Source organism: Hyposmocoma kahamanoa, unplaced genomic scaffold (genome assembly GCF_003589595.1).
Source record: "Hyposmocoma kahamanoa isolate Upper Pololo Valley unplaced genomic scaffold, ASM358959v1 226, whole genome shotgun sequence".
In the NCBI taxonomy this organism is placed as follows: Eukaryota; Metazoa; Arthropoda; class Insecta; order Lepidoptera; family Cosmopterigidae; genus Hyposmocoma; species Hyposmocoma kahamanoa.
In genome coordinates this window covers 902,567-927,570 of record NW_020653745.1, presented here as the reverse complement: position 1 = coordinate 927,570, position 25,004 = coordinate 902,567, and the positions used below count along the sequence as shown (strand labels likewise).

General features: G+C 36.0%; 1 protein-coding gene across 2 annotated transcripts; it reads left to right on the top strand.

Annotated features, from left to right (window-relative positions):
* The first annotated feature begins 4,421 nt into the window (after positions 1-4,421).
* On the top strand, positions 4,422-7,045 carry LOC113228330. 2 transcript variants are annotated; one of them, XM_026461594.1, is made up of 3 exons: positions 4,422-4,555; positions 4,646-5,031; positions 6,497-7,043. In XM_026461594.1, exons 1-3 carry the CDS (start codon positions 4,525-4,527, stop codon positions 6,734-6,736), a joined length of 657 nt encoding a protein of 218 aa, XP_026317379.1. In that variant the 5' UTR covers positions 4,422-4,524; the 3' UTR covers positions 6,737-7,043. The 2 variants fall into 2 exon arrangements, with proteins under 2 accessions (XP_026317379.1, XP_026317380.1); XM_026461595.1 differs by having other exon boundaries at positions 4,423-4,555; positions 4,863-5,031; positions 6,497-7,045.
* Positions 7,046-25,004: the final 17,959 nt, after the last annotated feature.

Here is a 25,004-nt window from a genome sequence, read left to right as displayed (position 1 = left end):
GATAACTGAACCTCGTATGGAAGTCCTTGTCAAAACGAACGTTCACGTTGAGGAAGCACGTTAGTAGCTGTAGAACTCCCTGTGAAAGAGTTCCTCCAGAGAAGTAACTGTCACCTTATCTATTTGTGCCGCCAAGCCGTAATGCGAGCATTACTGCGTTCAGGTTTTGTAGGGGAAGGTACCTGTGAAATTACAGGCACATGGGACTTTGGGGAAAAAAGTTGATCTCGTCTGTCTGCCATTTCCATCATCAGATCATCTGTAGTTCACAATAACATTTTATTTTTAAGTATTAGAATTACATCGATATGCCAAGTTTTATTGCAATCTGTTTACGTAAAGTGGGTGGAATTCAATAAACCGTATTCATTACTTAATTTGCAACCCTTAGAGTTGGAATATTTTTTTCAAATTTTGATGGGGCCACTACAGAGGTACTCGAGTAACCGATTTCGGTGATTATTTTTTGTAGGAAAGGGGCTACAAAAAAATAATCATCGAAATCGTTTCAGTAATGAAGTGATCGCGTATACAAAAAGAAAAGTCGAATTGACTAACCTCTTCCTTTTTTGAAGTCTGTTAAAATGAGTACAGAAATTGTAGTCAATTAGCCATGTATAAACAGATATGAACAATGTTGAGTAAAATGTTCCAGTATTAATGTTCGTGGACAATGTACGTAACTACGTATACCTTATTATCTGTTCTAGACAATATAGGTGCCTATTTTACTTATTACAGACACACATATTCGCCAATTAATGTGGCCCTCGAACCTGCGATAATGGCCGCAATGTTCAATAAACAGTTCGTACAGGCCAACTCAGTAGTTTTTTTTAAGCGCCCGTATGAACACTGGTTGATAGCCATGTATTGTGATCTATAGTTATGTGAACAGTAAATGAGGTAATACGTAATACTGAAAAAATCACACAATCAACTTTGCCAGTTGATTTTGTAATTTTTAATAATTTCAACTTGACGCTGGCGACGATGACGAATATTGTTAATTTTAATATATTGTTATTTATAATAATTTATAATTATTATTTTTACAAATTTGAATTATTATTATTTTTACAAACTTAACACTGGTAACATTTGTAAGTCAATGCTGGTAACCCTAAAAAAATCGCCAAAGCAAATCAAGCGAATAAAAGATTGCGGCGCGCGTACTTGTACTGGATCAATAGGGTGTAAATTATTATATGGCGCACAGTGATTCGTCTAGAATTAGCTAGCTGGACAAAAGTATTTTCGGCGGCATTTAGTTTCGAAAGCCTCTGCTAAGTCGAATTATGAACATTTCTGGTGTTAATAATCTCGGATTCTACCGAACCAGGTACTTTAGAAATTGAAATGCGTTTTAAAAGGAGCAACATATTTTATTTATAAAATAAGTAGAAAGAAAATCTAATGTTATTATAACTAATGAATAATGTTAATATAAAAATAAATTAGCACAATACATATATAATTAAACTAATTACTTACTAAATAATAACTAATGAACTAATGTAATACATTGAACTTACTTATTATTCTACTAATTTAAAACTTTTACATTTCTAAGTTATATCAGTTAGAAATGAATATATCTAAATGATATTATTCGTCATCACTGAGCTCGTCCTCCGAAGAGTCGTCAACACAATAATCTGTGTAATTTGTAACAGATTCATTAAGAACTATGATTTTCTTAGGAACACTTGGAATAATTAAGTCTTCGGAAGGGAGAGAACCTGTCCTCTTTTGCGGAAAGTCCCTGAGGCTATTAATTACAGGATCAGATGTAATTATTAACATATTAAGTAAGTCTGTTTTCGTGGCTGTAGGTTTCGTGTATTATCTTCTCGGAATCTTCTGCAATCTTTATTTTGTGCTTCTTGAGCTTCTTCAGAAAGCTGGCCGATTGGCAAATGAGCTGATTGAATAATATCTGTACTATGTACAGTTGTAGGCATGTAATACCACGAATACAGACTCAAATACAGTTTTCTTATTTCTTGTGCTAGATGTTGAAATTTTTCTAATTGATATCATATCCGGATGAAAGTGTCCTTAGCAAAATATCGAAATTCGTTATCAATGTCTCATCTAAACACTCTCTCAGGATTTGCACAAAACTTACGAGCAGTATTCCCATCATTAGTATTGCCAAACTCTGGCTTTGGCTTATCTACAATTAAACCCATTTTTTCTTTAAAACGTTCTTGAATAGTTGTAGAACTTTGTTTCACAAGAGCTTTATCATTTGCGTCTCGTAATTGCCATTTTTTACACCAAGACGATAGGTGATGTGAAGCAAGCATTCAAAGCAACGTATCCAAGCATGCAATGCCGATAAACCAAAACTCAGGTTATTTTATTAACTACAAACTCGTGGGGCTCTTCATTCATTTGCTTTGGGGTACGTCCACAAATATAGCATTTTTGCGCTGAAGCAGTGTCGGTCAAAGCATTGCAGACTTTACCGTCAATCATCGTCAAAAGTAGTACATGTTTGACGGAGATTTCAAGACCATTGTGTCTATCACTATATATTGTCGGCAATAGTTTATTTATGTCCTCCAGCACTTTATTTGTCTCGGACACTGTTATTTCTTTGGACTCTTTGATGAACATAAACTTTATTGGTCGACAATACATAGTGGATGATGGACGAGGATTCTACCAAACAATGTTACCACTTTCATTGTGTAATTGGATCAGTACAAGTGACAAAACAAACAAAAATTCATCCGTATTATCAGCATTGGTGAATTTTTGTTTGTATGTGCTGTGACCAGTACTTCCGTCACAACCCCACTTGCTAACTAAAGGTATTAAGTCTCCACCAGAAGAACAAGCGTCAATAACCTCACGTTGCGCTGATATTAATCACTCAACAGTCTTATATAATATGGAATTTTGGTTCGCGTTTCAGTTATTGTCACTTGTTCATTTGGTGGTAAACAGGCTGGTTTGGCTTTTCTAAGACTATAAAATGATGGAAATACCTGATGCCCAGCTAGCATACTCCACTTCCGTGTCTGTTTATAGGTACTTTTAGATTTAGAGTCGATAAAGTACGCCAGAGCCTCCTCACTTGTCAAACACCTTTGTTGCTTGTGTTGTTCACTCCACTTTTGCAAGTCACTGTACTTTTCTGGGCTTTCACTAACTTATTTGATTAATTTGGCTACACTCCTCTTTCCTGCGCCGGCTGCTGAAATATCTTCTCAACCGAGAAGATATTTCAGCAGCCGCCGTTAGTTCTTCAGAACTCCTGGTCTTGACCAAATCGTCAACACGCCGCCTTTTTGTTTTGGCACTTGCATTTGTCAAGTCTACCATTGGTCTTCCTAGACCAGATGGAAATTGGGAAGAAGTAGACGCTTCCACTATGTCCTGTGACACATCAAAAGGTATGTCTGCACCCTCTAGCCACTCTGCATTAGTAACTAGAAAGCGGTCTCACATTCTTCTTGAACTCTTCCATTTTTCCAATAATTTTGAAGGAAAAGGAGAAATTGTTTCCTTGATTTTCCTCTCAGACTATTCTGTTATGCCACTCAGATCATGTTGTAAGCATATAAACTGCTACACAGCTTTGTTTCGGTAATTTTTTGAGTGTTTCACGCATTCTTCAAAGAAAGTCCCTCTTTGAGACAATGAAACTGCTTTCTACAAAAAAAAAGAAAGTTCGTGCAAGAAATACCGCTTGAATAATAAACTAGAGAAATGTACTTATCACAGGAAAAATTATCGTTTCAGGGAGAAGAGGGGATTATTACTTTTCGTCTTTTGAATTTGAAAAATGTAAAAAAAAGTGAATTTAACAAATTTCCTATTAAAGCCTCGTTGCTTTTTGAATACAATAGTACCAAAAAATAACACTTACCCTTGGTTATTGAAACCCTTATTGAATCCATCACTTTAAATAAACACAACTTTTAAAATCAACTCGGGAAACGTTACGATATGAAGAGCGAAAATGCAACTAATTCCATGCATTTAATCTAGTTGTCTTATCTTCTTCTTCTTTTAAATGTTATGGCTCCATCGAAATAATCAATGATTTTGCCAATGTCAAGTAAAAATAACTATGTGCGGTAGTTTAATATTATTATAAAAATTATACAAAAAAATTGCGATTTCGCCAATGTCCTGTGAGATAAATCTCTAATTGTATATAAATACATATCCTTAGTATTAATGATCAATGTCATTAGTGCAAAAATCATACCTGTCGATGTGACAACTAATATCGTACTTACCCTAATTAACTTTCCTATAAAATGTTAATGTTACTTTTGTCCAGCTAGCTTGTTCTAGACTCTAGACTAGACGATTCACCGTGTGTCGGTGAGTGTTGAAAATTGAGCAGATTTACTAAGTTCCATAGCACGTATTAAAAATAGAAAAACAAAACGTTAAAAAAGTCCGGTTGCCAAGTTTACCAAACGAAAGAAACGTGTATTACAATTAATTACTTTTAAATTTTGTTATATCATGTCGTAATTGTGTACTAAAGCTATTAAAATGATGAACTCGTTTCATAATACCGCAAAATGTAAGTACCATAAATTTGGAGGTTATGTTTCAATGTTGCGTATTTTTGCTATAAAAAATACCTACAGAACTTCTCATTTTGGTTTTACAGATTTACGGTTGATGAATCTTAAAACTGCACTTAATGTCACTAAGGAATTGAAGCCGAAGATAATTCAAAGTGTTCATAATGATGTTAATATATTTTCCAACAAGGCCAAGACGATATCCTTTAGTCCACGAAGTCTTAATGTAGGGATAAACGAGAAGCCTCTTGTGGGTAAAATTAAGGAGGATCCAGTGAAATACATCCCTATTATTAACCCTAGGTCGATTTTACCGCTGCTAGATACTAACTGGAGGAACAATGAGATTGGCCTTCCCGCTGTCAAGCAGGAGGAGAAACACGCCGTTAGGCTAATTGTTATTAGACGAAAGAAGATGAAGAAGCATCAGAGAAGGAAGCTGTGGAAGCGGATGAGGCATCGTTGGGCCAGAGTAAGTAGACTAACTATTTCAATCAAGCATAGACTTAGTAAGCAGTGGCAAAGTGTTTATGTAATATCATTCTTGTCAGTTTGGCAAAGGGTTTGGTTAAGGTAATCTAGATATAAAATGATAAAGTTATATTAAACAACTAAATAATTATTACATTGCTTTGTACTGCATAACATTTACAAATCGTCTTACTTTAGGCTAAACATCAAACAGTAGTTTCTAGCAGCAATGCAGTTAGGCCTGTAGCGGCCACCTGAGCTTATAACAGTGTCTCTCTTACCACCAGGCACACAACCTATTCGTCCTGGCACTTGCTATCTTAAAAAAAGTACAAATATATTATTAGGGTGGCTTCATTGAAGGCTCGTACAGACCTTGTATCACAATAACCAGTGATTGATCTACTGTTATTAGTACTAATTATAACTCAGAGCTAAAAGTAATACCAAATTATTTTCCTGGCTTCAATTCAAAAAATTCAAAAACTCATCTCTGGACTGTATTCGCACTTTCCATCAGGGGCGTTGCAGTCATTTTGCCGAGTCACAATAAAAAAAAAAAAAAAAAAAAATTGTTTTAATCTCCTCGGGCTGGGGCATACACTTGCTCAGTATACAGTATTGTGTGCCCATTAAAATAAATATTATTAACAAATGCAGACCTGAGCTTCTTTACAGTGTTTAGCACTGTAGGCTTTAATGAAGTGTTCAAGAACTTGAGGATATGCAGCCTTCCCAGGCATGTGTGCTTTGAATCACCTTTGTTTCTGTTATGAAACCTCCATTTAATTTCATGCTCTCAAAATGCATAAATTGCAAACTAGAGCTAATAAGAAAAGTAATAGATTGATAAGAAACATTGACAACTGCATCTCTGTAATAATACCATGATATTCAATTAAGCATTGCAATTAATAAAGGGACATCTCTTGTCAGCCGCTGGTAGCTGTAAAGGTACCAGAGATGGGATAAATAATAAGGAAATATCTTCAAAATTCATGGATACTAATGGATAATATACTGTAACTACAACAATTAAGGTAGCTGGCCTTGCTGCCCCGTCTCAAATTTATACCCTGTTTAATAAAATACTAAACTACAACAGTGGAGTATTTTCGCAAAAAATTTATATCATGGTAATAAAGACGTGATATTCAATAACATAAATATAGCGATAAAATAATAATATTAATAAATTACAAGTTACCGTAGGTTTTGGCGTATTAAATAGACAACGAATGCGATCATTATCATAATTTTTTTAGCTTTATTTCCTAATTACTTTGCCTTGGCTTCCATTTGTTTTTTCAAGCAAACCTTTTTTGAAAAAACAAATATACGCGATTGAAATCTGGAAAAATAGTTTCATTTCGTACTTGTAACAATTGCGGAAACCTAAGTACTCGATATCTAAATCTTTCTTAATGGTTTACGAGAAACCTCACAAAGAAAAATAATTATTTCAGGTAAAACAACGTCGCCGTCAAGTCAAAGAGAAGATCTTCCAAAACGGTCTCCTTGCGATGGTTAAGGAAGCCAATGAGTTCTCTGCCGAGGCTTACGTTGCCAGCAAGCTAGAGAAGGCCAACCACAATCCACTGCCGACGCGCTGGAAGCACAAGCGCCTGCCCGAGTTCATCATTCGTCAACTCATGGGCATTGATAAGAAGATTAACTATAAACACAATGATGTTTATAAAGCCTAGAATGTTTTGTATGTTGAAATTGTAGAGTACAAAAGTTTTACTAACTGTGGATGAAAATGATGCCTTTATTTATATCTAAAGAAATTACTTGAACTTATTGCTTATGATAATTTCATGTTCTTTGCAGCTTTGGTATTCTTTGGGAGGGGAGAAATGCCTTAAAAATTTAATATTAAGAACATTGATCTACCAATAAATGGCCGTCGGGTTCGCGCTAAAAAGTGTCCGCACCTGTAGGGCGTTAAAATCGCACACAGAGCGTCAATCGCGCAATAGTGTTCGTTTGTTCGAGTGACAGCGCGGTTGTCAATCATGCAGTACCAATATATGCAGTACAAATAAAAACTTATTAAAAAATTACTGCAGTAAAGTGTGAAAACAGGATTTTGTATCATATTTTCAATAAACAAGTATATTGTGTTATCATAGTTATCATTTAAAAGTGTTATTTTGTACAGTTTTATAGTATTTAATTTATATATAACTGAATCGTAAATATAAATTACAAAAGCACACGAAATAATGAAATAACTAACTGCCCTTTTTCTATTCATTGCATGCGCAAAAGATGGAAAGAGACCCATTACGTCAGTTTCAAGAAGCTTATGTCATTTTCAATTGTTCGAACCACAAGCGATTAAAATATTTAAAACAAACTAACTGTAGAGTTGCTTTGATTTTAATCCTATTTTTAAAATGATTTTTTATGAAACGTTAGCAATAACTAACAAAATATTTTTGTACTCGTTTTACGGCATGGGATTACCTATCAGAAGTCAGAGAATACATTTGCCCGGAATAACATTAGCTCGAATTTTCATAATTGTTTTTACGAAGATTACGAAACAAAAGCTAATTTTGTCTATGTAAAAAGCATCAAAATTACTCGAAAGCGTAACGGTTTTGTTATAAATCGGAATTACGGATATTTGAGTTTACTTTTAGTTGGAATATCGGTACATTTCTTATAGTACACGTTTATTTTCACATTTGTAGTAATAATTGTATGTATGTATCTGCCTAACTCTTTATTATACCTTTAAGTGAATTTGTACAAAATTCGACATAACAATATACAATATAAAAAAATTAATTAATATTTACGAGAAAGGCTATTCCATGACTCTTGTGTTCGAGTAATTTCCAGTAGAAGCTGAATATGGTGTTTTTGGGCCCTTAAATTGTAAGCAAATTTAGGCAATACTGCAATGACGTTACAATTGAAATTAAATGTTTTAGTTTTTTATATTTCGTTACATGTCATTACGTTTGTATAGGTTAACCTCGGAAATTTTTTTCGTGGTTTTTGTATTAGACCCGGTTTCCATTTGTTGGTAGGTCAATGATTAAGAATAACTCTTATATAACCGGTCCAATTATAGTTGCTGAAATTTCAGCTTTATATACTACCCGATATGGCCGTTTATTCTCAGTAGTTCCATGTACTCAGTTCCATTGGAACAATGTAACCTCAACATCATAATTATTCCCATTTGGCGCTTGCGATGTAATTTAAGTTGTTATTATTTCCGTAATGACGGCCACTAGGCTTGTACAGGGTCAAGAGCACGTCAAATTTGACACTTAAGATTTACTCTATGCCGATTACAATAAGAACTGTCCAAAGTATAAAGTGTCAAACTTGCCTTGCTCTTGACTGTATTTGTGAACCGATTTTCATGAGTCTTTTTGTTGGAAAGAGGGTACCTCCATTTAATTTTGAAGAAAATCATCAACCTCTTAAGGGTGGCTGTTCATGCATGAAGATTCATTTTTATAAATAGCGCCTAAATTGCATTATCAGGAGCAATTATTTTAATCGTTGATTTTGCTATTCTCTAATTCAAGGCGTTTTTCTCTCAATATACTTTGAGTAGTGAGAACCGATTTTTATTATCTCCAGTGTCAAGTCCCGTATAGTGGCGAACTCAGGGGATGAATCTGGATTGGTAATTATTGTGTAATTCCACGTACTTTTGAGGTCGGTTTTTTTAGAATTCTGTACTGAGATTATTATATTGTATTTTGACAAACAAGCTTCATTTTCCGCCACAGTGACACTTATTATTGCAAAAGTTTTGTTTTGTTATAAAGTAGTTGTTACGATAATTATATTATAGAATGAAAAGTAAATATTTTTGTCTTTTGATTTTTTACATATTATACTATCTGAACGAGATATGAGTTCGCTAAGCTATGAGCGTGCCTTATTCCAGCGCGACCATGGTCGAGTTTTTGAATTTTGACTGGCCAGACAAAAAGTCGCTATTTAGTCGGTTCTAGTCGTAAAAAACTAGATGTACTCAGTCCGCTTTTCATAAGAGTGTTTTACTGTCCACACTGGAATAAGCTTATTCCAGCGGCACCTTTTCTCAATCTCGAGAATCACAACACCTGTGATCTGATTACACTAAAAAATTCGTGATTTAGTCGGTTCTAGTCGTCTAGAATCTAGATTTAGACTTTACGCCGTTTTGAAGTTATTAAGGTGTTTTACTGTCCACACTGGAATAAGCTTATTCCGGCGGCACCATTTTTGAATCTCGAGAACCACTGCCCCTAGTTTAGATCTGATTGCACTCAGAAAAAGTCGTGAATTAGTTGGTTCTAGTCGCGAAATTTTAGAATTAGTCGCTCCTTCGTTTAGAAGATACAAAAGTCAATGACAACCGGTTTATTATTTCTAGGTTATATCTGTGTTAGTCTCGGAGCTCATATACAAATTTTGCATAATATACAGAATATGTTTTTTTTTTAAATACGATTTATTTGAAGTTTTAGTCATACTTACAAGGAAATGAGCAAAAAATACAGTTATTTGTCGTTAATGGCATTAGGATTTGTCGATTGTCATGATATTTTGTTAGTCGTGTTGATGTTGGGCTTACACGAGACGAACGCGGCGCGTGGGGTAGGTGAAATTCGGAAATTCGTGCTTTCGATATTGAATTAATATTTATTAGCAAGAAATTGCGTTTATTTTTTGTAAATTTCTTCGTATTTATTTATGTAAGTAAATCGTTTTTGATGAAATAGAGGTCCTCTAAAATAAAAGATTTTTAAGGAAAAGAGAGTGTAGCTAGTCAGAAAATTTGTAGGCGAGGGAATGACGAAATCAAATTAACCAAGAAATAATAGCGATCACCAGTCTAAGTTATTTATATCGTGTTTTTACCACAGGATAGCTCTAATTTCGTAAAAAACATTTTGGTTGATCGAATGTTAAAATTTAAAGGTTATTTTTTACATTCAGTTAATTGAAGTTTATTTTACTATTAAATGTTAATTTTATGACAAGAATTCAATCAAGAATTTCGAGATTTTACTAGAATTACCCCATCTAGGTATCATCATACGTAAGTACTTTACTTCTTATTTTAATAATAGTATAGGTACCTATATTTTTTATCAAGGGGCTGAAATGAGTCTATTACTCCCGAGGGTTGGTTTCTATTGGCTTTTGACTTTACTTTTCACTTCGATTGTGAGAAAAAACATATTTCAATCGTTTTCGCTTTACAACAAAATTACGAACCAAAATTCCTTACACTATGGAAACAAATTTTTTTTCATTCTCTAAGTCTAAAGTTCTGAAGTTTTCGCGGTATTTGTTTTTCTCCTCTCCTGCTCTTTTTACTCCTTATGGATTAAAGCATGCATTTTACTCCGGCTACGTAGTAAGGCTATATTGACGTACTTTTAGAGCATGAGAATTGAAAAGGTTATTTTAATATTGTGATGATTGAGCATATTGTGATGTACACCTTAATTTTCTTTTTATGTTTACAACCTATATTTGTAGAACTAAAAATAATGTGACATCACTTCGCTCTGAGCGAAGTGTTGGCGTGTTGGCATTGATGCGCCGAACAGCCAGGAAATACTCTTTTCACCTTACTAGCTTTCTTGCTCTTTGGAAATCTGAAAATTTCAAAAACTTTTTGACGCTAGCGTGGAAAAGGTTTTGGAGATTCGAACTTGATGATGGACTGTGGTGCACCTAACTTTTTCTTTCGATGAAAGGAAGACAATGACTCGTTCAACTACGCGATTTGTCGTACATTATTTATGTAATATAAATCCGTTGGTATGTTTTATTCTTATTGTTGTTGACATTAAATTGACAACGTTAACTAATTTTGTTTATTAAAAGTTATTTGTTATACTTAGTTCAACCGTTTTTCTTCCATCTACCATTTTCCTCGCTATAGTGAGGTGAAAAGTTGTGTGTTTTTCTAGGCAGTAAAGTTGTTTTGCATCTCGTGCCTTGAAACCTTCGTTAAGCTCAGGATTCTATTTTTGAACCTCTCGCTTTGCTCGTGGTTCAATCTTAGGGTCGTATTCTAGAACTCTACTCAATGCTCAAGTCAGGACTTGAGTATGATTCAAAGCACTAGAAATCATACTCAAGTCCTTGCCATTAGGGTCGTATTTCCAGTGCTTGAATTCATACTCAAGTCTGCTCAAATCCTGACTTGAGCAATGAGTAGTGTTCTGGAATACGATCCTTCGCTTGCTCATGTTTCAATACAAGCACTCGTGACAACAACAACTTTGCAGCCTTGCATAATAAATAACTATTAATGTCTTATTTTTTTATTTATTTATTTCATCAAGACAACTATGATCTAATTAATGTTAGTAGGTACAGCCTTAAAACTATGTTAGTACTTAAATTCTATAGGAGAGTTTGTAGTCTGTCTTAACTGTCGCATCACAGAGCAGTCAATCCTTCCACCAATTGTCTTAAGGAGGCGATTGGGGCTGACACGTATTCTGTTCAGTAACGACGCCGAACTTGTTACGGATGACAGCCATGAAACTGTCCACTCGTGCATTCGTAAACATGGTTGAGGCACTGCAGAAACGTGTCAGCCCCAACAGCGCCCTAAAGGCATTGTTGTGTTGCACGCGCAGAGCATCCAGTAAGCGCTGAGTGTGACTCGTCCACATGGCGCCAGCGTACAGTGGGGAGCAGTACGTTCTAAAGAGCGTTGTCTTCACTGCAGCAGTACCTACATCTGACGAACCTGCGCGCGAGCATGTTCGCTCTCACCGATAGTGCTCGCCGTTCGCGCTGCATATCCATTTCATTCTTGAGGCCGTCGGTAACATAGTATCCCAGGTATTTAAAGTGGCTAACCCTTTTCACCGGTGAACCATTGAGTACTACAGGAAGTGCACACGTAGGACTATGCTCACCTGCGGCTCCAAATATCATGTACTCAGACTTATTGATATTATATACTAGGCCATGAGAAGCTGCACACAATTCACACACTTTAATTAGCTTTCTCAGTGCACTGACCGATGGCGCCACCAGCACAATGTCATCGGCATAGCTAATATTGTTTAAACAAATTCCATCAACAAAGCAGCCCACATGCGTGCTGCTGAGTTCACCGATCAGTGCAAACTAGGGTGCAAACAATTTAGGAGGCATCAATCCGCCCCGCCTCACTCCGCATTCCAAGGAATACGTCAGAGGACGTCACAGGAGACTAAGTCAATCGCCCTGGGTAGGTCTTGGATGCAGGCGTAAACCACTATCTTCCTGTTAGTGCCCTATAGCGTGCTTCAATGTCACAATAGCACTTTCAGTGGACAAGCCCGACTGAAAGTCGTGAAATTGCAAATGTTTTTCTAAGTGTGAATTGAGTACACTGTAAAACACTTGGTCAATATAGTAGCGAGAGAGATAGGCCTGTAGTTAGACCTGTCCGACACATCTCCCATCCTGTTCTTAGCCTTTGGTACCACAATCTTCCTCATCAGGTCAGACGGCAAATAAGAATTATCCAAAAATAAATTAAATAATAATGCAAGGGCCCTGGGTACATGGGAGCCTGCATACATTAAGGGCTCAACGCTGAGACTAAACTCAACTAAACTAAATTAAATCGCGTATATTTGTTTTTTCAAACAAACCAACGTTTCGGACCTTTTACAGATCCCATGGTCACGGTTGATTGAGGTGGTACAGTCATCAACCAGTTATGCCTAATATTAATGCAAAACACCCTATTTTTTCACTATAGTTACAAAACTTATTAATTAAATACCTTATTTTTAATTTTACAAAGAAACACTCCAATTTACGCTACATTATGTTTTTCTATTATTAATTAATAATAAATTTAACTAAATAAAACTTCATTCAATAAAATAATTTGTAAAAAGCCGCTGAAGTTCCCCTGCTAGATGATTACTGTTGCAGACTGTACCACCTCAGTCAACCGTGACCATGGGACCTGTAAAGGGCCCGACACGTTGGTTTGTTTGAAAAAACAAATATACGCGATTTAAATCCGGAAAAATAGTTATCATCGCGAAAACTTAAGAACTCGATACCTATGTCACTTGCTTTAATTAAGGTTGGCACCAGTCCACGATAGGACTCAGCGTCGATTACGGATCGGGAGAGCTCCAAGGCGATTTAATAGTAAAATGCTGTCTGAAAAGATCAATACCTTGCTCGTCATTCACATCGTCAACGCTCACGGGTAGGCCATGAGGTCCGCTTAATTTGTTCTGGACTTCTAGTAATTATGGAAGTGAGACTTGGAGGGAAGTGACGCAAGTTTGTCCATTTATCTGGTCGTAGTTATTTTGGCACCATTTAAGTTTTATTATCTATAAGCTAGGGTTTGGTCATAGTTTGCCGTGATGGTCTCCTCGTGTCTGCGAATCGTCTTCGACATGTAGTGGGGTTTCTCTTCACGAATGCCTACTAAACGTTCAAAAATGAATGTAACTTAGAATTTACCGGCCTCTCAATTGAGAAGCAACTGTTTTTAATAATAATAATAATAAGTGTGTGTGTGGGTGTGTGTGTGTGTGTGTGTGTGTGTGTGTGTGTGTGTGTGTGTGTGTGTGTGTGTGTGTGTGTGTGTGTGTGTGTGTGTGAGTGAGTGAGTATGTGTGTGAATATAAGTGTGCATAGTGAGGCTCAGGAAATAATACTTAAAAGATTTTCGGTTTCATCATTATTCATTTTCGACAGCCAATCAATTATCAATTTTTTGCACTTATACATATTTAGCGGATAAATTGTATTTATTGCATTGCACTTATTGTACAAGTACGGGCCCAAAAAGACAAAAAATCTGTTTACAAATTTGGATTTAGTTTGAGTGCGGGGGCATACTATGTCATGTCTTCTTTTGTTTTTGGTAAAGTCGGAGTTATAGGTCAACATAGAATGTTTCTTCAGACTGGTTTTCCATTGGGCTACCACCGCAAAAAAATTGTTAACACAATGAAACAATATTCATAATGCGAGGTACATTATGAATATTTCATACGTGAGAAAAACATTCGACTTAATTATAATATAGCCGAGTACACTACAAACTACTAGATCAGAGGTACCCAGACTTTTTTCTCATAGACCACTTTCAAAATTTAGCTGGTTCCGGTGGACTCCTTGTAGCTACATTTCTACATATTCCATGTCCATATTATATTTTGTCACGCCGACGTAGAGCCCCGTCGAGTCTTCCGCGGACCCCTGGGGGTCCACCTGGACCACTTTCTGGGAACTAAGGTAGGTACTAGATAGACGTTTAAATTTTGTAGAAATGGGAAGTTCATACGAATAGTTAAACTTTTTAATTAACCGAAACAAAACATAACAGTAACTATTGTTAATAACTTCGACCGAAACTAATCGTCTCACGAAGACCCTATTTACTTTAATTTAATTAATGTATACCTAACCCACACTTAAGTTTCAATGAAAATTTCAAATTCGGTTTTAGACACGTTATTAAATTTTATCAGAAACCATTTTAACAATAGATTTCGAAGTTATTCATTTGGAAATTCGTTGAGATTTAATTTTGGGGAGACCGTTGGGACCTTTCAATATTGTCTGTAGGTATGCTACCTACCTACCTATAACGCAGCGTAGCTACCTACTTTGTAAAAAATCTGCAATAATGTATTATCAAATCATTTTGTAACGTTTATTTAGGACAAGAACGCGTCATTTTAACTGTAAGTTGCTTTGAACGACAAAAATACCGTCTACTATTTTATAGTTAAGCCAGATTTCTCCGTTAATCTGATTAGCCTAAATGGGAAACCATGGAAAAATATTTGGCTACGCTGTAATTTTTAGTTAACTGTTAATTATTGCTATAGGTTTGCAAACTTCGTTTATTATTGTATTTTTTCAGTAATATACTTAACACGTACCGAATAAAATACCTTGTAACATTTTAATTTTAACAGTCCAAACCCCTAAGAGGTTAAATGTTTTTAGTTTAGAAACTGGAATGCCTAAACGAACGGTCCCCTGCAATTATGTGCCATGGTAGTAATGCGACGACTGTTTTTTCAGAAACTACGATTGCTATTGATTTGTAATTTTCTTGTGTCTATCTAAAGGTGATGGTATAATAGAAAAAGAAATAGTTGTTTTAATATGGGATTAGAAATCAGATCAGTGCAAAAAATAACTGTTCCAGTGTCCACTGAATCGGTAGTTTACACTGCCTAAGTACATAAATGTAGCTACTTATTTATACATAGGGCGCACTATAAGTTTCCGGAACTGGCCACTTATATTACAACATTTGAAAATGGAACTCTTTGGCTATAGAATACAGTTTATTTCATCTGACTGCCACTTGTTTTTACATTGTGGCGTCATTTCAGAAATTGGTTGTCTACATCACCATGGATTGAATTCGTGAAAATTTTCGTAGTATGATTTTCTACGATTTTAAGTGTAATTTAACGGCTCAGCGGAGCTTCGCTCGGCTTCAAATTGCTTTTGGCGAAGAAGCACCATGCAAGACGACTATTTATAGCTGATTTGCAGAATTCAATCGCGGTCGTGTGAATCTCAGTGTCGAATTTCGTGATGGTCGCCCGTCCACTGCTGTGAACAACAAAAACATCGATGCTGTGCGCCGTATGATCAAAACAGACAGGCATGTGACATACCATGAGATTCGGGCATCTTTAGGTATAGGCATGAGTCAAATACAATCAATACTACACAAACATACGGGTGTGAAAAAGCTGTGTCATTGTAAAGAATCCTTCTTGAATATCTTTTTTTAATGTAAGGGAATGCTATATTTTAAACCACTGGGAATTCCTAAATCTTTCGTTTATAGCATGAAAGAAGAGGAAATTCTAAGAAACTTTGCTCTAGACACAATCAAAATTGGAGCAGACAGTAAAAAGTTATAGACATATTTAATAAATAAAATCGTTTTTTGACTCCTGAAAAACCTTGGTTTGTCCCTTAAATTAATTGATACTTTCTGGTATCGCGAGAGTTGATATTCAAAAGTGATATAAGGCCCATTTGCCTGATGAGATGCCAGGGATGGGTGGCCCTTATTTCGTCTCTATTTCCGGTTATATACTCGATGAATGCCACAGACAAATACTTACTCAGAAACAGCCATACAGATAAAAAAAGACGTCAAACTTATATTGTAACAACCCTCTTTTTTTACCACTGCGCATTAAACAGGATAGTGGTTTAGTAAGCTCTCGATTTTAAACGTTTAGGTAAAGCCGAATAAGGTCGTAATTAGTTTGATGAATCGAAACAGGGATTTTAATTTGGCCGCATTTATCATAGTCTGGAGTGCCTAAATTAAAATAACATTAACTGCTTTAGGGCGCTACTGAAGGCGGGAGCGAAATAGTTATTGAGAAATCATTGTTACTGTCTTGGTGTATATGGCCTTCATCGCTCATCGGCCTGCCAAACTGCCGTAATGTATGATCTTGGTTTTTCTATATTCAATAGTTGCTGCGGCGTTCACTAGTGGCGTTGGTCCACCTGTTCATGTTTTTGATTATTACTCGGGAACCTATCAGTCCCAAGAAGATACCTTCTGTAACCAATTTCAAGAAATAATCTGCCACCATTATCGCTCTTCATCTCTTTCCATTGGACAGAGAGAGTCGAGTTGCCACCCGCTATCTCTTTGACGTCCCTTTTTCATTTCTTTAGTGCTCTTTCTCTGAGCATAGATTACTTAGTAGTTACTACGTAACAGATACATCATTTCCATACAAAATCGAAAATACCTACGGTATAACTGCCTACTAAATCCGACTAATGACACCAGGTACTTACTACGAGAAAAATGGAACCTAAGCACGCGCTCAGAGTTGAAAATAACGTTGCCCGCAGTGTGCTGTCGCGCGGAATCGAATGCATTAGGGTTGTAATTGTAATGTAAATAAAATACTTGTGTGAGACTTTGAAATTACAATTATTTATTTAATAAAGAGATGGAAGGACGATTGCCTCTCAGTCAGAGGTTGACGGTTCGAATCCCGAGGCGGCATGTACCATAAGTACTTTTCTAAGTTTAGTAGCAATAACTAGCTAACGGTGAAGAAAAACATCGTGATGAAAACTGCATCGAAAAAGGTTCAAAGTCTTTGGAAAACGTCTGAATTCCCCAATGGCAACACGGCCTAAACTCTCTCCTTAGAGGAGACCCGTGCCCATCAATGGGACGACTATTGGATTGATGATGATGATGACCGATTTTTCTTAAGAAACGTGCCGTACGACTGATGATGTACGAGATGTGCATGCAACATCCTCCGAGCGCCTGCACTACCGGCGATACACTCAGCGGTAGATACTTACCGCGTAACCTCGAGCTAGTGACGGAGCCCAGCTCTGAGTAGTTTTGATGTAGAATTTTAAAAAGTATTGGTTTTATATAGTTGAGCGTATAACTGACGATATATATTGGAAACTGTAAACAATTGCATGGTTTAATCCAGCTTTTCCTTTTCCATCTTCGGGGGACAAGCCGTAGACTGGAGTTCCAGCTCTATGTTGTGGATATACCAAAAATTTGCATTTCGCTACCACATTTATATGGCTAACGGCTATGGAGTGGAATTCTCAAACTTTTCAAGGCGAGATTGAATAGGCATTATTTATATCGCACTGCTATTACAATAGTGTTGTAACTCAAAATATGTGAAATTTAATATTATATCATTACTGAACGTAATATTTGATTCTCTACACGTCAAAAAAACCGTCGTTAGAATATTGTAAGAAATAATCAAAAGATATCCACTTAACTCAAAATGAGACACACTTTATGTGAGCTAGTTCTGGCCAAAATAATCCTTATTAAAAAATATTAAATTATTTTTTCCATTTCATTTTTTAATATATTTGGGAAATTGTTTAAGTGTCTATAATAAAGTATAACATACATAAATTTTATGATTTTTTCGGGAAGTGAGTAAGTCGTTTTTCATCGATTCTGAGAAAGTCCACTTTTTGAGTTGAGACACTACTGTATTAACAGTGCGATATGTGCATCCTCCATCGTCGATCTCATTATCACTTTTTAGTGAGATGGAAGTAAAATGCGCATTTTTTTTAAAAAGTATAAAGGAGATTTAATTTCAATTATACGCTCACCTGAGTTTCCCCTCTTCCGCTCTTCAGCTCATCGCTCCGCCAACAAACAAACCCTCCGTTTCTACAGGTTATTTAGGTCGACGTTTCCGTTCCGCTCGCGCCGATGTTAAATTTTTTGCTTTATGATAAACTTCTTAATTACGAATTCGACGTTCTGTTGACATAGATTAATGGCCCCCGACTGTTTTCTTGGCACTTTTTAAGGAATTACCATTTGTTTGCCCTGGGTCTATCTAATAAAGCCGGGCTCTCTTTTTATACAGTGACCCGATTCGCTTAGCGGGCAAACGTGCTACGAGACTACCTCGGGACAGCTCAGGAAAAAGCTTCGTGAGGACAAGATTTTGGGTTAATCTTGATTACATAATGACGCTTTTTTACATAGGTACGTCCTGACTTTATCCTGTGACAAGAAGCATAGTGGGTGCGTTTGTGATATTACAAAATAATAACGATTGTTTTTTATGATATCAAGAGACGGGAAGACCAAGTCGTGGGTCTGGTGGTAAGAGACACGCTAAGCCATAAAGTTGAAGTGCCACTCAAAGCTTTAAGCGTGAAGTCGTAATCAACTTCACGCAGCCGAGGCCACGACTGCATGAAGTTCATAATGACTTCACGCATTAACTGCAGGTAGTTATCGCCGTGCACCTAACTCAAGAGCTCAGTGTAAAATGTCGGGATGGAAGCCCGGACGCTACTTTTGTTACTATTGTTACACCGCCGGCGTAATCGAAGCCGAAAACGAAAGCCTGGTGCGTGGATAGATCCACTATTGTTATGTTGCTATATAGCTAGATAATTTTTATGTACCGAACCCGAAATTAAGCCAAGACGAGAACAAAATTTACAACTACTTTAGAATGTTGATTGTAACTTTTGATAAATGAAACGATATTATTACGTGAGGCGCCCTATAAGTTTCCGCAATGAATAAGATAAAAATACTATAAATGGTCAGAAATGAATTTATTGTTTCTCAAAATATTCTCCGTTAGCGTTAATGCAGTTTTTCATACGAATGAACCAATTTTGAAAACATTTATGTCACTACTCCGTGATAATCTTTGAAACATTTTCCATACTCTTCGACAGCCTCTTCAGGTGATGAAAATCGTTGACCGCGTAACTGGTTTTTAATTTTTGGAAATAAATATAAGTCACAAGGTGCCAGGTCGGGGCTGTTCGCGGGATGGCTTATAAGGTCAACGTTTTTCACCTTCGAAAATCCATTTGTCTGTCTAGCCGTGTGAGAACTGGTATTATCGTGGTGCAAGATAATACGGCGTTTACGGTTATTTTTACGGAGTTTGTCAATAACTTCCGGCAAAATAATAGTCGTGTGCCAATCACTATTCACGGTACAATGATTCTCCAAAGCAACAGTAGCCACGTGTCCAGTTGTATTGAAAAAAGAAGCAATCATCCGCTTAGGGGCACTTTCCACGCGCGCCACTTTGGTTGGTTTCGGCTCATCTCGGAAGACCTTTACGCTCGATTGTTGCTTTGTTTTGGAATCGTTAATAATAAATCCATGTTTCGTCACCTGTTACTATGTCCTACACCAAATTTGAAGCCCCTTTGTTGAATCTGGCAAGCGTGGTATTGCATCAAGTGACGCGATCCGTTTTTTGAGTCAAATTGTGTGGGATCCACCGAGAACATAGCTTTTTCACACCCAAATGTTCACACATATGCCTAAAGATGCCTAAATCTCATGGTATATCACAAGCCAGTATGTTTTGATAATACGGCGTACAGCATCGATGTTTTTGTTGTTCACAGCAGTAGACGGGTGACCATTACGAAGTTCGTCACTGAGATTCATACGACGTTTGAATTCTGCAAACCAGCTATAAATAGTCGTCTTGCATGGTGATTCTTCGCCAAAAGCAATTTGAAGCCGAGGGAAGCTCCGCTGAGCTGTTAAATTACACTTTAAGTCGTAGAAAATCATACTACGAAAATTTTCACGACTTAAATCACCATGGATGATGCAGACAACCAATTTCTAAAATGACGCTACAATGTGAAAACAAGTAACAGTCAGATGAAACAAACTGTATTCTACAGCCAAAGAGTTCCATTTTCAAATGTTGTAATTACTTTTTAAATATTGTACATGTAAGTGGCCAGTTCCGGAAACTTATATTGCCCCTAAGTAAAAGCAAAAAAAAATATGTATCCTCGTAAGAATGTTAATTACTACTTTTGATTCTCAGGCTATCGTTCACATTGACGCTTGAAGTTCAAGTCTCAACTGCATGCAGTTAATGCGTGGAGTAGTTATTAACTTCGTGCAGTCGAGATCTCGGCTGCACGACTGCTTGACTGCAGTCAATCTATTAGCAGCTTGAGTCGCAAAGATCTGAGGAGTACTGCACTGCGCCCATTACCCTGAGACATAAAGTTGACAAGCCCCATGAACCTGTGGTTTCACCAACACCCTTAACTTCCAAAACCAGAACGCAGTATGCTCAGATTACTGTTGGCGGCAGAAATAGGTAAGATGGGGTAGGTCTTCCCTGGACGAAAAAGGAGCTCTACTGCTAAATTGATGGATTGAATTGATTGTGTTGTAATAACTCCTAATTTCTTACCTATTACAAGTAAATTTACAACATCTTTATGGTAATTTACACTTATAACTGTACAATTGAACGCTTCTATGCATTCATAATGCAGATGCACCTGAGAAGAACGGGAAATGAAAATGAAAATCACGTGAAAACAACCCGAAACCGCTAAACAGATAGCTTGTAACGTTTTTGCCACTCAAGCAGTATGAAGTTTCAGTTTGAGAATAGTTCTTCGTAAATAGCATGTTTGGTGTTAATAGGGATTCTATTATTGTAGTAGGCCAAAAATTACCCCTTTAAATAATTTAAGAATCTATGGAGATATGACTGTTTTGTACTAAAAGTATTTTTCAGAAAATATTACAATTTACACTTTCATAAATACGCTGTGACGCCAGGGTAAGAATGCTAATTTCTTTAAACTTATCTCTCAGAGACACTCTGGGGCCCAGTTTGTAAATTGCCCTAACAGCACGTTTCTGAGGGACAAAATTCCATAAATGTTGTCGGCATTTCCCTAAAGCGTAATGCTAAAATTCACCAATTGAGAAGTGTCGAGTCCGTATTGTTACACGTTATGTATCTACCTGAAACGTTGGTTTGTTTAAAAAACAAATATACTTACATGGTTTAGATTTCCAAATAGATGTTTCTAGGTTTGAAATTTTTGTATTTTTTTCAATTTGCCGACACCGCAGCAGAGTTGTACCGTTGAATGGTTGGTGAAGTCTTCTGTTTATAAGATTTAAAACTAAATCTTTTTTGTAAGTAAAGAGGTTTTATTCTTTCTGTTTCGCTGTTTATAATGATCGAAATCATTAAAATCTGCGCTGTTTTTAATTTTACGACGTATAAATATTGCTTTGGTTGTAACACGAAAACTTCTTAACGTTTTGGAAATTACAGGCACATGGGACTTGTCGACATTTACGATTTAAAGCTCTGAGTGGCACTGCAACTGTTATGGACAGGCGCGTAGCTTACCATCAGGCGCACAACTTGTTCGTCCCGTCGCTCGATATTATTAAAAAAAGAACACTGTTTTTAAAAAAATCATCAATGAAAAGTTCACATAGCGTTTGTGCATTGTTATAAATTCCCACAGGCGTTCAATAACCAGAATATTATTAATTGTCATGGTTTTGGAGTTAATGACAATAACATGTTTCTGTTTTACGATGTTGACAACCGAATTACTTTCTATCATTGCCGTCGTCAACTTGCTGCTTGTTGTGTTCATACATTGATAAAATATCAAAAATAGATACCTAATGGATAATTTTCATTAACAACAGGTAATATAGATTGATCGCAGTGATCCGTGTTTAATTTAAATATACCAGGTGGAAATTTGTAATGCCACCTGGAGGGAAAGTACTCTGAATACTGGAGATAGAAATTTTTACATAAAGGAAACATTCTTTTATTTTTTTAAAGAAATAAAACTGCATTCATAGATTTTCGAAAAAAAATGCACCCTGCACTTTTATTGAATCGATCGATAGGGTTAATTATAAGAATAAAATCCCTCTCACAAAATTGGTTAATTAAATGAAAAAAATAAACCATGAAATCTTAACGTAATAATAATAAATGTAATCTCGTTTACACTCGCATAGTATTTAAGGTAAATTTGATTTTTAACATGTCCCAACAAAAAAAAAACTAAAGGGGTGAGATCTGGTGATCTCGCATTTATCTTAAATCCTATGCGAGTGTAAACGAGTTGAAGGCTGAGGTTCAGAATACGATTTGTAATACAATTCCTCACAACACGTTATTAAAAGTTACTCAAAATGAATTCGTTAAAAGATTAAATTTGTGAATCCAAGAAAATCATTTCGAGCAACTAATTTGCTAGATTACCATTTTTTTCGTTTTATTAAAATACGGTAAGATTTCATGGTTTTTTTTTTTAAATTTAATTAACCAATTTTGTGAGAGGGATTTTATTCTTATAATTAACCCTATCGATCGATGCAATAAAAGTGCAGGGTGCATTTTTTTCAGGTTAAAGCGGGTTCGATTCCCGCGTGTTGCTAGAAATTTTCGAAAATCTATGAAAGCAGTTTTATTTCTTTTAAAAAATAAAGGAATGTTTCCTTTAAGTAAAAATTTCTATCCCCAGTATTTAAAGTACTTTCCCTCCAGGTGGCATTACAAATTTCACCCTGTATAATAGACTTACTACTTGGTTCAATGTTGGTAGAAAAGTTGCGTAAAAAGTTGTCTATTTGTATTAGTAGCAGCAGTAGAGTTCTTTGCGAAAGAGTTCGTCCTGGGAAGTACTGCCACCTTGCCTATTTCTGCCGCCAAATAGTAAGCACTACTGCGTTTCGGTTTTGAAGGGTTCTTTATCCCTCCCTATGGTGGTGAAGCTACAGGCTCATGGAACTTTCTCAGGGTGATTTAAAGCTCAGAGCGGCACTGCCACTGCTATGGATAGGCGTCAATAGTTGTAGAAAAAAATTCAGATTATTTTCTCATAATAATCAGACTACAGTAGTCTCCTAGTAAATTAGCATTGAAATCTCCATCTTGTTCTTTTCCTTGTTTAATAATTTAAATAAAATTATTCATAAGATAAAACTACAGGGATGAAAACAGCAGGGGTAGGTATACGTTTAGTATAATAAGCCGCTCAACTTTTCTGCGCAGACTATCTTTATTTTCTTTGTACATTCAGCAGAATAGCTTATAATACGTTTTTTAAATTTCAAATTTATTCGAATAAGTATTGTTACATGGCCGCTATATATGACATTTTCTCATCAAGTGGTGGAAGTTTAATATAAATACAGTTATTTTGATTGATATACGATAGTTCCCTTTATTTCGGGATTAGAGACCAAAAACAAACATTTATCATAGAAAATAGCTTCATTGTTTTTCAAAATATTTCCCATGAAAAGCAAAATCGTGTTTAAACTAATTTTCAAACCCCTTTTTCCACTGTATCAACGCCTTCTTGTTGAGTTAATCCACGTCGAATGTTGTAATAAATAATGGCACGAAAATATCCACGATTTCAATTTTTTTACGGAGATGAATTTTTTAAATTATTTTAAGCTAGCAGGTTCCCGCGTCTCTTTGTTTTCGTAGAATAACAACTTCAACTAGCCTTCTGTAGTATCTATTCTCCCTATCAGAACTAATCGATGGTTAACATAATCGTACATGGATCATAAACATTTGCGGCATCATGAAACATGGAATATGAATTTTCAGATCTATAATTTGAGAAATGGTTGGTTCTCTATACAAGTTCCATCCCCTATTTCATCCCTTTTAAGACTTATTTTTATGACAAAAAGTGGCCTGTGTCTTTCTTCTAAGTTCCAGCTATCTCTGCATATTTTTATGTCCCAATTGGTTCAACGAGAACACCATTATTACCGCATTTATAACAATAGCTTTGAATATCGCAAATAACGCTCGTATGTGAGTAGGTTTCCCGCCATAAAAATGTCAAACTATGCAATAGACACGAAGCCCAACCCTTGTACTTTGTTGTATTATTAATTAATTTAACAATTTGGTTAAATTGATACTATTTATAATACAATAACATTCGCTATCTGCTGTTTAAATTAAGAAACAAAACAAATAATCTATATCGTTGATTAGTTTTTTATTTTGTCAAATAACTCCTTTACTTTTTTATAATAAACTATTAAATACAAAGACCACAAAGAAAAAACCCTTCGACCCGACAGGGTTCTTTTCAGGGTTTCGACAGAAATTCGTCGACTTGGTAAACTCGACCTGTAGCTTAGTTGGTAAAGCAGAGTGGACGGAATCCCGTAGTCGCAGTTTCGAGTCTTGTCGGATCGAAGGAATGTTTTCTTTGTGTTCGATCTTCGTATTGAATAATTATAATAATATAATCTTTAGTCTAACATAAAAAAAAAAATACTATTAAGAAGTGTGAAATGTTGCAATTCATTGCGTTTGTTGTGAAGTTTGTACTAAAAGGAAAAGCGAACCAAATGATTTATTACATATCGAGTTTTCCGAGAAACTGGATTTTCGAACTAAATTATTGTGGTTTTTGACACCATGTGACGGAACGACCAAGTCGTGTTCTTAACAGTTGCAATGCCACTCAGAGATTTAAATCGCAAAGATCTTTGATACAAGTCCCATGTGCTATACCAATACTCTTACCCTTCAAAACAAATATTTCTGTTGGCCCGGGAATCGAACCCGGGACTTCTTGACCAGCTTGGTAATCGTTCGGCCACAAAGGCAGTTTTAC